A 15040-nucleotide genomic window follows, 5' to 3' on the forward strand; every position below is an offset into this window, starting at 1 on the left:
CAACACAGATATGTACATCGATAGTCTGCCGTTACAATTGATTTGCCTCGGGTGCACTGTGGAGTCGGTATGAGTGTTTCTAATGCCATGCTAGCAGGTACCATTGACTTGCGCTAGCCATAGCACCAGTGAACTCCGCAACTAGAAGAACTGAATGAAATTTCTTGAAAACGTCTTCAGACCTCTCCATCACACGGGCTGAGTTGTAAAATAGGTCTTATGTCCAAAATTCCGAACTATCCCTTTAAAGTATAGCTCCACTTCCCCTCCCTCCACTCACTCAGTTTTGATGAGGATGTCCTGGTGTTTGGGGTCTAGCACACATTTACAGATCAGCTCCTGAGTGACAGGAATGGCCACGTTGTTGGACACACACAGGTCAGACAGGTAGTCCAGAAACCTGTAACACAAAAACACTCATATTACAACCAATCATTTGACAGAAAGTTAACAGCAGTAGTGATCTGCTCCCCTACATGAATACCTGGGCTCACGGTTCTTGCGGACCAGACTGACGAAGGTTTCCACCTCAGTCTTGGTGATGTGCTTCTCTAGCAGTTTGCGGTTGTTGTGCAGCAGAGCGGTGATGGTGTCCTCAGCCAGGATGTCGTAGCCGATCTGACTCTGCATCACACCGAACTGCTTCGCTATGTGCTCCTACAGAGGGGAGGGGGAAACAGGCATCCGTATGGTTTGTCTGCACACTGTTTAAGGTTAAAAATGTAATTCCTCACTGAGTCCTCACCTGGTTCTTGCGGTAGTCCTCCTGCGAGTGCCTGAGAACCCTGTAGCAGAGTCGGAACATGTACTGGTAGGGGGCGTTCTTCTGGTCGGCCAGCTCTTCCAGACACAACAAGGCACCCTCCCCTCCTCCACGGTCCTTAAAGGGAGCCTTCAGGATGCCAAAGACCTAACCACACACATACATACAGAGAGTTGGTATCGGTGTCAGTTTCTGTCTCAGTGTCATGAGTCCGCTCTCATTCTCAGATCTCACCTGTTTGAGGATGTTCTGCTCCCTCATTAGCTTCTGTCGCTCCCTGTTGGCTTTGGTCATGACCACATCTAGCACAGGCTGACCACTGTTGACCACGTCTGCCACAAAGAAAACCATGTCCTCCAGCAGCTTGATGGCAAATCTGAAGACAACATCAAATGATGTTAAGGATTAACTTGTTTGCGCCATCTCATATCTCCTGGGTAATTCTTTGTAATAAGCTAATACACTTATTATAATTACAGCCGCAGTGGAGCAGAGTGGAGTGAATTATACATTTGGTACAGCATGGTACGGTTTGGAAAGGTAAAGTCCTGGGTCACATTTGTGTTTTCGTGCAGTCGAGCTCCACCCTGACGTACCGACCATTTTACCCCCAAGGGAAGGGTGCCAAAGAATGATTTGGCTGGGGCTGGTTATTTTGGTATTTTTGGAAATCCTCCCTCCCATAAAAACATTGTACCCTACTGTTCTGAACCAACCGGTTCCACTCAGAGGAAACACAGCTTCACATTGATCTATGTCTTTCTTATAGACAGATAAGGAGGTTGAGGGTCTTCTGACTACAAAAACATACATTTGGCTATCATCTGCATAGCAATTGATTTTCATCTCCAAACGTCTCCATGTTGTACCTGCGGTCGTTCTGGCTGATGAAGCCCTTGTTGAACTGGTCGACCACTGTGCTCAACATGGCGCTGGCGTCATTGGCAAAGTCCAGATCTCTGATCTCCATGACGGGTACAGAGACGATGGCAAAGGCCTCCTTGTCCTCTTTAGTGGGACACGTTCCCAACTTGAAGAAGGGGAGATGGAGGTTAACACAGATATTTAGCACACATGTCAATTATTTTTCTTTTTTGGGACATGTTTGACTGGGACATCAACAGAAGAAGTTCTTGAAAATGCCCAGAGAGACTTTGGCATCCGTCTTCTTACAAAAAGACTTCACACAATTGTTGGACCATATTTCATCAATATTTCAAGTGTAGCTCTGAAATCAGTTTGACAGAAATGTGTCAAAGGCTATTGGATATTTCCTCCAGGAAATCCCAACATCCGTCATCCAGAGGATGTAAACGACATTTGTGACAACATTAAACATTAATGTTTGTTTAAAATATGGTTTGTTTCCAACTGGCATCACCTTGAAGTCAATATACATATTTGTCATTTAGTTTTATGAATTTTACAGAGTTATACATTTCAACTAAGATGATAACAAAACAGCTCACCATGAGCCTGATGGGTCTCTCCTCGTCAATGTCAATGGGGACGTTGGTGCTCTGGATCCAGGTGTTGGTGCACAGATGTCGCAGTCGTACGTAGGAATTTCTGGAAGAAAAAGTGACCGCATCAGTCGTCCAGTTCTTCGGCCGATATGACACGTAAAACGACGGACGTGCTGTTGACAAAACCTACCGGGGTACGAATGAGTCGGTCTTCTGCAGTGTGGTCGGGTCCAGCTCGAACAGCGAGGCGATGTCGTTCCCATGAGGCACCGCCACCAGTTTGTACTTGATTCTCTCGCCAAGGGAGCGCTTGTTGCTACGACTACCTTCCATCTGTGGAGAGGTCAGAGTTAAGGGTGAGGCTCACCTCACCTTCCACCAAAATATACAACTTAAATGAAGTTTTGAAATCATCAGTAAAAGCGTCAAAACTCGTCAACTTTGATTTTCAAGAAAGTTTCCCTTGACGATGTTGTTTCATTTAAGAGCGAGAAAAACTCACCGAGGGCGAAATCTCTGCGTTGTCTCCTTTATAACCTGGATTCTCCTGAAACAACGACGAAGTGATATGTTAGCATCCATCCATCCATCCATCCATCCATTTAACATCCATCTATCCATTCAACCATTAAACATCATTGACCCATTTAACCATCCATCCAATCAACCATCCATCATCCATCCGTTTAACATCTATCCATCTATTCAACCATCCATCCAGTCAGACATCCATCATCCAACCATTTAACATCCATCCATCTATTCAACCATCTGTCCACTCAGCCAGCCATCATCAACCCATTTAACCATCCATCCATCTATTCGACTATCCATCATTTAACCATCCATCCATCATCCAACCATTTAACCATCCATCCATTCAGCCATCCATCCAACCATTTAACATCATCGACCCTTTTAACCATCCATCCATCCATCCAACCAACCATTTAACATCATTGACCCATTTAACCATCCATCCATCCAACCAACCATTTAACATCATCCACCCATTTAACCATCTATTCAACTATCCATCATTTAACCATCCATCCATCATCCAACCATTTAACATCATTGACCCATTTAACCATCTATTCAACCATCCATCCACTCAGCTATCCATCATTTAACCGTCCATCCATCCATCCAACCATTTAACATCATCCACCCATTTAACCATCTATTCAACTATCAACATCCATCATTTAACCATTCATCCATCATCCAACCATTTAACATCATCCACCCATTTAACCATCTATTCAACTATCAACATCCATCATTTAACCATTCATCCATCAGCCAACCATTTAACATCATCCACCCATTTAACCAACCATCCATTCAATTTCATCCATCCGTTTAACATCTATCCATCTATTCAACCATCCATCCATCATCCAACCATTTAACATCCATCAACCCATTTAACCATCCATCCATCATTGACCCATTGCACCATCCATCTATCTATTCAACTATCCATAATTTAACCATCCATCCAGCCATCCATCCATTTAACATCATCGACCCATTTAACCATCTATCCATCTATTCAACTATCATCCACCCAACATCCATCATTTAACCATCCATCCATCCAACCATTCATGTGTCAATCCATCCATCCATCCACACACAAATTGTCACCATGACCCTGGAAAGTGGCGGCCATCTTAATGACAAAAACTGCCTCTCGGTCACCATGGTTACTTTTGAGGTTCCACAAACATTACAGTAAAAAAAAAAACAACAACAAAAAAAACTAAACAAAACAAAAACAAACAAACCCCACTATCCAGTGTTGCCATGGTTACCTCAGCAGCCAGGTAGTTGCCAGTGGCCAGGTGTTTGAAGCGGTAGAGGCTGTTCCAGTGCCCCGCCCCCCCACGACACGGGTCATGATGGACGACCTGGCGGGCCAATCAGAAGACACTTCAGAGGAAACTCACCACGTGTGTGTGTGTGTTTGTGTGTGCGTGTGTATGTGTACCTCGACCTCCCACAGAGCATTGGAGCTGGTCGCTGACGTCGCGGACTGTCTCAGCGTCGTTCGCAGGAAAACGTGGAGTTTACTTTTGTACTCGTCACACGTCAGAAACTTTTCCTGCTCTGCGTGAAACAAACGCACCACATCGCCCTGAGACAGAGAGAGAGACAAAGTAACTATATGTACTGTATGTGGTGTATATACAGTCAGATGTATAAATAGTGAAATTATACACTAATTTACTAATCTACTAATCAGTGTCGTATATATTTGATCCTATTGTGTGTCCACTCACTCCTTTGAGGACTTCTTCTCTGTGGTCACTGAACATCATAAACAGGTTGATCTTCCAGCTGGTGTTGCAGTTCACCGAGTTCACCTGCAGAGGGAGCAAGACAAACATTACATGGTGTTAGTGTGTGTGTCTGTATTCAACAAATGTAGTTTCTCTTCAGTTAAGTTTAAAATGAATTGCTGCAACCATCATTTAAAAACCATACAATTACTGTAGTGACACTGTGTGTCTTGTGTACTTGTAACTATCTTTGTGAGGACATTTTGCCAAGGCCTCATAATTTTAAAGGGATTTTTCAGGGTTAAGACCTGGTTTTAGGGTTAAGTGTTAAGGGTTGGGCACTTAGCTGTGATGGTTAAGGTTAAGATAAGGGGCATAGGTGTGTATTATGTCAATGAGGTGTCCTCAATTAGATATAAAAAGAAGTTTGTGTGCACACGTATTTGTATTTATATATTTGTAAGGTCCGAAAAATATACAAACCTATCTTTGTGGGGACATTTTGTCTGGGACACAGAACTTTAAATGTTTTTTTCAGGGTTAAGACCTGGTTATGGGTTAGAATTGGGTTAAGGTTAAGGAAAGCATTAGGCACTTGTTGTAATGTGTGTGTCTGTGTGTGTCACCTCCTTGCAGCCTGGATGGTCGGTCAGTTCATAGTTGGAGGCGTGCAGTGGTTGACCGGCGTTCACCGGGTTCAGGATGACTTTGTCTCCGACCACCACCTGGAAAAAAAATAATGTTATTTAATTTCTATCCTTCTTATATTTGCCGGACTTCCCGTCTGTCCACCTGCACTTCCTGTTGACACGTTGTACTGTAATGTAACAATAACGTTGTGCAATGTGTTTACGTTGTCTCCGGTGGCGCGGAGCTTCCAGAATGGCTGGATGAAGAGCCACGAGCCCTCGTTGCCCGTCCCGTCCAGAGTGACCCTCATGGCGTTCTTCTCCAGCAGAGCCGGCAGACGCTTGTTCACCGTCAGATACTTGTTACTCTTCATGTGGAGCAGCTGGACACAGAGGAGGACACATGTGGTCATTGATGTGGTCATTAATGTTCACTCATTCACCTTTATAAACCTTCAAACACTAGTTGTTTCATAATCGTTAAATGGAGCTATAATGCTAACATTAACCACCAAAGAACCTGACTGTTCTGTGGGAACTAGAAAACACACTAGGCTGTTAGCTTTTAGTTTTTCGCTTTTCAATTAAAATAAATAAATAAAATAATATAATAACTTCTGGGGCAACGTTAGCATACTTTTACTTGATGCTAGCTTTCTGCTCAGCTACTTTTTCTTTGGATAAAAAGAGAGCTAGCCACAATAACCTAGTTAATATCAGGTTGTTAGCTTTATGTCCAAATAGCATGTTCCTGTTTAAATAAAAATTTTCAGAAAAAACAAAGATGCTAATTAGTTGACATTAAACTTCTAGTAAAATGGAAGGCGTTAGCTAATTAGCTAGCCCCAATAACTTACTTGCCATCTGGTTGTTAGATTTGTGTCTAGCTAGCTTATTCTTGGGGGGACGTACCTATGTTCCCTGGGTCCTATGTTCCCCGTTTTTCCCAAAAAAGGTCCTATGTTCCCCGGTCACATACAAAGCGGGGAACATAGGACCCGGGGAACATAGATACGGTCCCATTCTTGGTGGGATAAAGAAAATGAAGCTGCCTAGCTAACTAGTTAGCTTGCCACAATAATAGTGCACACCAGTTGTACTTGGAAGCTGTAAATTCCAAAGTTGAGAGCAAAGTTGTCAACGTTAACACTTAGAGCATGTTTTACCGCTGTAGATTTATTTTATAGCTAGATTGCCATTTTGTGTCGTAAACACGGGACACTATTGTCTTACTGGTGTCTGTTGACATGTTGTTTTATTGTTTTCATGTGAGACCAAAGTCATACATGTGTTTAGATTAGCTTGCTAGTTAGCAAACAAACCTAACTGTAATGCTAACACTAACCACTGTTATCTGATTAAAGGGCCAGTTCATGAATTTTCAAGTTGGTTGTTAGCACTTAAACTAAGAACAAAGTTTATTAAACTGATTTATTAAACAATCTATTAAAAAAACATGAGAGTTAAAGGTCCAGTGCGTAAGATTTATGTGACGTTATTTACATAGAGGTAGAAATGGAAGATAAAACAACAACAATTAAACATCTTTTAAGTTTTAATGATAGATTAACATGCTTAAAAGGGGGGAAGGTGAGGTGAGAGACACTCCACTGCAATATGCAGCCTGACCAGCCTGTACCTATAAGTTATCTGATGTGTGTCTGTGTGTGTGTGTTTTAACAAGTGAGAGCTTCACTTTTTGGTGATTATTTGCTCTGCAGATTAAAAGAGTGTTACACATTCCACACCTTTGACAAACACACACACACACACACTACACATATCTTAACAATCTTACTCAGCAGGAACCACACCCAGCCTGTCAGTGTGTGTATTCACTTGTATTTGTGTGTTTGTGGGGACCACTTAGAGATAAATATCTGACATAGTGAGGACACTGTTGAGAGAAGGTGTAAAGGTTCAGTTTGTGTGTGTGTGTGTGTGTGTGTGTGTGTGTGCGTGTGCGTTCATACACACATACGAGTGCATGGTGTCTTTGAAAGAAATGGGGGGGGGGGAGAGGTGTGAATCACCAGGTTGTCATGGTAACGGGTGTCGCCCTATCTGAATGTTCTGACAACAGCATTGTTTATGCACCTGCACACTTGACTGTGTGCCACGTGTGTGTGTGTGTGCGTGTGCGTGTGCGTGCGTGCGTGCGTGAGTGCGTGTGTGTGTGTGCATGCGTGTGCATGCATGTGCGCGCAGACGTGTCGAGGCGTGTCACAAACACACATCGCGACTGTGTCGAAACATACATGACGTGTTCGCGCCCCGACGAGTCCGGAGTTTGTTTGTTCGTTGCAAATATAAATATGAAAATCAGCTTGTGGTCAACTAATCATCTGCAGAATGTGTGTGTGTGTGTGTGTCTGCAGCCGTGTTTGTTTGTGTCTCATTGAGTCATTAAAGGGATAGTACGGCCTCTTTGAAGTGTGCTTGTGTGATGCGACGTTGCATTTAATTTGTGTGTTTTTCACCGTGATTTTTTAAACACCTCGTCGTTACCTGTATGACGGTTCCATATTTGACAACGTCTCCGTGGACTTTCTTGTTCTCAGTTTCGTTCTGCTTCTGCTCCAGGTTGGACGCATGCTGCAAGAAAGAAACGCACATACACACAGAACGCGTGTTAGCTTAGCACAAAGCCTGGGAAGCAGAGGGAAACTGCTAGCCTAGCTCCATCGTTTGTGTGTGTGTGTGTGTGTGTGTGTGTTTTACCTGCAGCTTCTGCAGCAGGACCACATCTGCGATCTTGTCCTTCTCATGTTTGGCTTGTTTGGCTTTCCAAAACTGTTTCTGAGCCGAGTAGCGGCTCATGGGACAGACCTTGAACAGACAGTCTGAGCAGAAACACAAACACAAACACAAACACAACACAGTGAACACATGACACTTTAGGTTCTTTGAAATATGTCTGAACGACAAACACGTAGTCAGCTCTTCTGTGGACTTTGGTGTGGGAGAGTGAGGGCTTTACAAACTTCAGTTTCCTGTTGGAAAAGTCTGTCTAACAGTGAAGATAAAGACGTGGACATGTTTTTAAGATATCGTAGACTTAGGCCCCGTCCCAATATCTCCCCTAACCCTACATTTTTCCCCTTACCCTAAATTTTGCGCGTTCATGTGTAGCTGGGAGCAAGGGGTAGTGGGATTTTGCCGTTATAATCAACCCTCAAAATGTAGTGAGCTCTGATGCAGGCTTAAAAACAAAGTGGAAAATGAAATTACCCATGATGCTTTGCAAATTCAGCGAGCGGGCTGATAATTTTCGCAAATAAGCACGTTACAATGTCGAAATGTGTTGGAATATGTTGGTTTGATATACATCCAAAGGACCGTTGAGCTTTGAACACTAATGGCAGAAAATAAGTGACGATTTATGAAAGCAGTTAGCTAACTAGCTACCTAGCTAGCGGCTATTTGCAGAGTGTTTTGAGAGCATTTGCCATCATGAAGAGCTACATGACGGGTAAAACGATCTCGAAGCACTCTGCAAATAGCCGCTAGCTAGCTCTGCTCCATCTGGGTAGTTTTGTCAGTGTTTTGGACGTGTGTAACGGTGTTCACTTGAACACAAATACCCTGGACTTGTCAGATTTCAATCACATTCGTGATATAGCGTTTACGAGGACGGAGAAAAACAAAACAGCCGGCTCCTCTGGCATTTTTCCTGAATGAAAATAGCAGCACGCTCCACCGCTAGAACTGGGACGTAGGTTAACACGTTCGTTGCGTTAACTACGCTAATTTGCATATAGTGGTGTCCCAATTCCATAGGGAAGGCACCAAGTGGAAAATTTAAGGGAAAGCTATTGGGACGGGGCCGTAAACTGACCTACATTTAATGAACTAAGTCTTTTGTTAAGTGGATAAAATCTGTGTTTTTCATTTTGTTTTCACAGAGCATGAGATTCAGTGTCTCAGGCTGCAACGTAGGGGATTTAAATGCTAAAATTAACAAAGTACAATGCTGAATGATAGTATAAGTTATAAGGAACCGATGCTAATATTATATAATATTAGCAGCTAGCGCCAGAGGTGACACACCAGCTCCCCACAAGCTTAAATCACCAATCTCTTTGGACTTTGGTGTGGGAGAGTGAGCGGTTTACAAACTTCAGTTTCCTGTTGGAAAAGTCTGTCTCACAGTGAGATAAAGACGTGAACATGTTTTTAAGATATCATAGGCTTAAACTGACGCAGATTTTATAAGCCGAGTCTTTTGTTAAGCAATTAAAATCTGTGTTAACTTGTTTTTCCCCTCTGGCAGCCATGTTTTTATGCTCGTTTCTCAGCGATCTTAAGGCAGTACTTCAAACCGACGCCCTGAAATAAAACCTGAACTCTCCCTTTAACATGACAGTTGTGGGTCTCAGTGACAAGGAAAAATCACAGACACATGTAAATGTACACATATGACCTACAGCATCCTTTTTGTGAGTCACATGACGTCTGTCAGTGATCAGTTCCAGGCTGGTGATTGGTCAGCGGACTGTGAACCTGACACTAATTGGCTGTTTAGGTTTCCGAACATCAAACTGGTGAAGCATCCGACACTAATCCTATCTCGGAGTGTGTGAGAGTGTAATCCAGAGACTTCTTTCTGCCCTGAAACCAAACTCGGTCCTGCTGTCAAACCCTGTCAACGTGACCCACGGTTAAAGCTGCAGTACGTCAGTTTCCTCCGATAGTGAACGTGGTGACGGTCACATGACATGACGACGCTGGTCCTCGCCGTGTTCACACGAGAAGACGGTATAACACGTGACAGTGACAGGGCTGCTCACTGCCAGTCCAGTATAAAGTACCTTAAAGTAACACTTTTTTAATAATATTACTTAATTAAAAGAGTGAGTGAGTAAGTGTGAAACTGTGAATGAGTGAGAGTGTGTGTGAGTGAGTGAGTGTGAGTATTAGTGAGTGAGTGAGTGAGTGAGTGAGTGAGAGTGTGAGTGAGTTAGTGTGAGTGAGTGTAAGTTAGTGAGTGAGAGTGAGTGTGTGAGTGAGCGAGTGTGAGTGAGTGAGAGTGTAAGTTAGTGAGTGAGAGCGTGAGTGAGTGAGAGAGAGAGTGAGTGAGTGTGAGTGTAAGTTAGTGAGTGAGAGTGTAAGTTAGTGAGTGAGAGTATGAGTGAGTGAGTGAGTGAGTGAGTGAGTGAGTCAGTCAGTGTGAGTGAGTGAGAGTGTTAGTGAGTGAGTGTGAGTGACCAAGTATGAGGGAGTGAACGTGTAAGTTAGTGAGTGTGAGTGAGTGAGAGTGTTAGTGTGAGAGAGTGAGTGAGAGATAGTGTAAGTTAGTGAGTGTGTGTGAGTGAGTGAGTGAATGAGTGAGTGTGAGTGTGAGTGAGAGTGTGAGCGAGAGTCTAAATGTGTGAGTGAGAGAGTGAGAGATAGTGTAAGTTAGTGAGTGTGAGTGAGAGTGTTAGTGTGTGAGTGAGAGTGTGAGCGAGAGTCTTAGTGTGAGTAAGTGAGTGTGATCTTAGCCCATGTTGCAGAGTGTGAATGTGTAAAGCAGTTCATCAAGACCAGAAAAGCTCTATAAATACAGACCATAATACCAACTCTTCTTCTTCTTCTGGTTTTATTTGGTAGTAACGAGTGACAAAGACAGTTGGAGATACTGTAGTCGAGTAAAATTACAAGCTGCTAGAAATATAAATAACAAGGTAAACTACAGATATGTGAATTTCTTACTTAAGTACAGTAAGTACAGTATTTGTACTCTGTTACGTTACAACGCTGCATTTCTGTATAAACATAAACCTGTAGTTAAACCTCATCTTTAGTTCAGAGGACGAGGCCTCGTGATGGTACAATGTGTTTAGTAGTGAGAGAGAGAGAGAGACAGAGAGAGGTAAATATTGACTCTCCTCCAGCAGATCCTGTAGATTAAACACACTTTCACTCTCACTGTGTGTGTGTGTGTGTACAGTGGATGTTATTTTAATGTGGTTCTTGTGGCAAACACTTAAACATAAACATAGAGGAAGATACACAGTGTTTGTTCTCTGGACTTCATTCTCATTGTCTGTAGCAAAGTTCTGACCTGAGGGTGACAGATGTCGTGTCAGTGTTGTGTCACTTCATGTTCAGAACTATTATTGATGTATTTATACAACACCTGAGGCTGTTTGCCACATTTCAGGCAGAACAAACACGATAACGTACGGTGGTGAACGGGAGCTCGTTTCCCTTCAGGCGTCTGACGACGAGATCCAAAGTAAACGCTCACAAACTGAACACATTTGCATGTCGTCAGATGATTAACTGAAACTGAACATGAAGCAGCTAAAGAACAAACTTCTGTTGAAAAGTTGATTTTCAAGAAGTTACAAGAAATAAAAACACGCGCTCTTAAGATTCATGAATGTGACAAAAAAAACGACAGCAGCGCTGGGTGATACGTCTGATAAATAATCTGTGTATGTTTGTGTATCTGTTGAGCCACCATGACGGACTGCCAAAAAGTGAGCCATTCTGTAAACCCACCAAGAGACTGGTTGCCAAATAATGAGCCCATTCTGTAAATCCACCGAGACTCAAATGTCAAATAATTAGCCATTATAGACATCCATCAAAACACTGACTGCCAAATAATGAGCCATTCTAGACATCTACCAAAAAACTGGCTGCCAAATAATGAGCCATTCTAGACATCTACCAAAAGACTGGTTGACAAAAAATGAGCCATTTTATACATCCACCCAGACACTGACTGACAAATAATTTGCCATTTTCTACATCCACCAAAACACTGACTGCCAAATAATGAGCCATTCTAGACATCCACCAAAAGACTGGTTGCCAAATAATGAGCCATTTTATACATCCACCCAGAGACTGACTGACAAATCATGAGCAGTTCTAGGCTGGGTGATATGTCTTATGAATAATAACTTAATTCTAAATGTATTCATGATGATAAATACTATTTTACTTTATCATGACATGATGATATCCAAAATCTAAGACTGTATCTTGTCCCATACAGATATAATATCCATATACTGGACATATGCTCTATTCATAACAAAACAGCTAAACATGCATTTTTCTCATTTAAAGTAAATGATGTGAGAAACTCACGGTGCAGCTTCTTGTTCATAATAAATAATCACGTTCAGGTTTCCTGCTGATACTGAACCCTTTTACATCATCTGTAAACATCAATAAACATGCAAACATGACAATGTGTCATTGTTCTGTCGTCTGTGCTCAGATTTAGTCAAATATTTACAACCACACTGTGAAACCGCTCAATAATGTACCATAAAACTATATGACTGACACACACACACACGCACACGCACACGCACACACGCACGCACGCACGCACGCACGCACGCACGCACGCACACACACACACACACACACACACACACACACACACACACACACACACACACACACACACACACACACACACACACACACACACACACACACTGACCTCTGAACTTCTTTGGAGGATTCTCCAAATCTCCGGCTGCAGGTTCAACCACACATCTGTCATCGACCAACCTGCAGAAAAAAAAATCATAGAGGAAGAAAAAGACGTTAATGTGTGAGTTTGTAGATTTACAAGTAACATAAGAAACTATGAGATAAAAAGTTGATTTTACCGATATGTAGTAATGAGAACAAATCATAATTTGAGTGTATGGTGAATAAACAGAAACAGACAAGTGGAAAAAACACACAACCGACTGACTGCCAAATAATGAGCCATTCTATAAGTCCACCCAGAAACTGACTGCCAAATAAGCCATTCTATACATCCAACAGACTCACTGCGAAATAATGACCCATTCTATAAATCCAGCAACAGATTTGCTGCCAAATAATGAGCCATTCTATAAATCCACCAACAGACGCACTGACAAATAATGAGCCATTCTATACATCCACCAACAGATCCACTGCCAAATAATGAGCCATTCTATACATCCACCAACAGACTCACTGGTGAGCCATTCTATACATCCACCAACAGACTCACTGCCAAATAGTTAGCCATTCTATACATCCACCAACAGACTCACTGCCAAATGATGAGCCAATCTATAAATCCACCAGCAGATTTGCTGCCAAATAATGAGCCATTCTATAAATCCACCAACAGACGCACTGACAAATAATGAGCCATTCTATACATCCACCAACAGATCCACTGCCAAATAATGAGCCATTCTATACATCCACCAACAGACTCACTGGTGAGCCATTCTATACATCCACCAACAGACTCACTGCCAAATAGTTAGCCATTCTATACATCCACCAACAGACTCGCTGCCAAATAGTGAGCCATTCTATAAATCCACCAACAAACCTACTGCCAAAGAGTGAGCCATTCTATACATCCACCAACAGTCTCACTGCCAAATAGTGAGCCATTCTACTAAGACTGGGTTTATTTATTTATTTATTTCATGACTTTGTACCTGATTCAAGATCATGACACACACACACACACACACGCACGCACGCGCGCGCACGCACACACACACACACACACACACACACACACACACACACACACACACACACACACACACACACACACACACACACACACACACACACACACACACACACACACACACACACACACACACACACACAGGGAGCAGACAGACAGCAGTCAGCAGGATTATCTGTCCATTCATACACACATTAGCTGCATTCTGCAGGAGGCCAGTGTGTGTGTGTGTGTGTGTGTGTGTGTGTGTGTGTGTGTGTGTGTGTGTGAGCTAATCTTTTCTGGGATCAGTGTTTAGGAGTTCAGGTGTGGTCAGACGGCGTGTTCACCTACAACCATTTTTAAAGATTATTTTTCCTCGTTTTTCTCTCTTTGATGCTTCTCTCTTGTGTCCGACTGATTTCTCCTTTTTTTCTGAGACAATTTGAATTTGAAATACTAACCTCAGTAATAACCAGTTTCAAGTTTTAGACAATTAATAAATAATAATTAACCAATAACAATAATCGTCTCATCCCTTCATTTTTCCTCTTTCTTTCTCTCTTCACTCGATTCTGTTTGTTCTGTCGTTTCTTTCTTCTTCTTCTTCTTCTCTCTCTGGATGATTTCATCTGACTTTGACTTCACCATCGCTACGACAACAGCCAATCAGCTCCTTTGTGTGTGTGTGTGTGTGGTCTGTCTCAGTTAGTCTATGTCATATTGTCTCACTGTCTCACAGTGTGTTACTATGTCCCACAGTGTCCCACAGTGTGTAACTATGTCCCACAGTGTCTCACAGTGTGTTACTATGTCCCACAGTGTCCCACAGTGTGTAACTATGTCCCACAGTGTCTCACAGTGTAACTATGTCCCACAGTGTGTAACTATGTCTCACAGCATGTAACTATGTCCCACAGTGTGTAACTATGTCCCACAGTGTCCCACAGTGTTTATCTATGTCTCACAGTGTCTCACAGCGTGTAACTATGTCCCACAGTGTCTCACAGTGTGTAACTATGCCCCACAGTGTCTCACAGTGTGTAACTATGTCCCACAGTGTCCCACAGTGTTTATCTGTCTCACAGTGTCTCACAGCATGTAACTATGTCCCACCGTGTCCCACAGTGTGTAACTATGTCTCACAGTGTGTAACTTTGTCCCACAGTGTGTAACTATGTCCAACAGTGTCTCGCAGTGTGTAACTATGTCCCACAGTGTGTAACTATGTCCCACAGTGTGTAACTATGTCCAACAGTGTCTCACAGTGTGTAACTATGTCCAACAGTGTCTCACTACGTCCCACAGTGTGGTATAACAGTGTCTCACAATGTCTACCTATGTCCCACAGTGTCTCACAGTGTGTAACTATGTCCCACAGTGTCTCATAGTGTCTCATTGTGTGTTACTATGTCCCACAGTGTCTCATAGTA

At 42.7% G+C, this 15040-nt stretch overlaps 1 protein-coding gene across 1 annotated transcript in view; it reads right to left on the reverse strand.

The window, feature by feature from the left end:
* itpr3 (inositol 1,4,5-trisphosphate receptor, type 3) overlaps positions 1-15040 on the reverse strand; it is a 44025-nt gene that overhangs the window by 25751 nt on the left and 3234 nt on the right. The window contains exons 3-18 of the mRNA XM_083894795.1: positions 12597-12667; positions 7868-7989; positions 7655-7741; positions 5371-5529; positions 5144-5242; positions 4518-4601; positions 4226-4372; positions 4050-4145; positions 2732-2776; positions 2420-2562; positions 2233-2332; positions 1633-1793; positions 998-1139; positions 746-910; positions 485-657; positions 281-400 (exon numbers count right to left, since the gene is read on the reverse strand). Of these exons, the coding sequence (XP_083750921.1) occupies positions 281-400; positions 485-657; positions 746-910; positions 998-1139; positions 1633-1793; positions 2233-2332; positions 2420-2562; positions 2732-2776; positions 4050-4145; positions 4226-4372; positions 4518-4601; positions 5144-5242; positions 5371-5529; positions 7655-7741; positions 7868-7989; positions 12597-12667 (1914 nt within the window). The remainder of the gene's footprint in view (positions 1-280; positions 401-484; positions 658-745; positions 911-997; positions 1140-1632; positions 1794-2232; positions 2333-2419; positions 2563-2731; positions 2777-4049; positions 4146-4225; positions 4373-4517; positions 4602-5143; positions 5243-5370; positions 5530-7654; positions 7742-7867; positions 7990-12596; positions 12668-15040) is intronic.

This window comes from Microchirus variegatus, assembly GCF_963457635.1.
Source record: "Microchirus variegatus genome assembly, chromosome: 9".
Taxonomy (NCBI): domain Eukaryota; kingdom Metazoa; phylum Chordata; class Actinopteri; order Pleuronectiformes; family Soleidae; genus Microchirus; species Microchirus variegatus.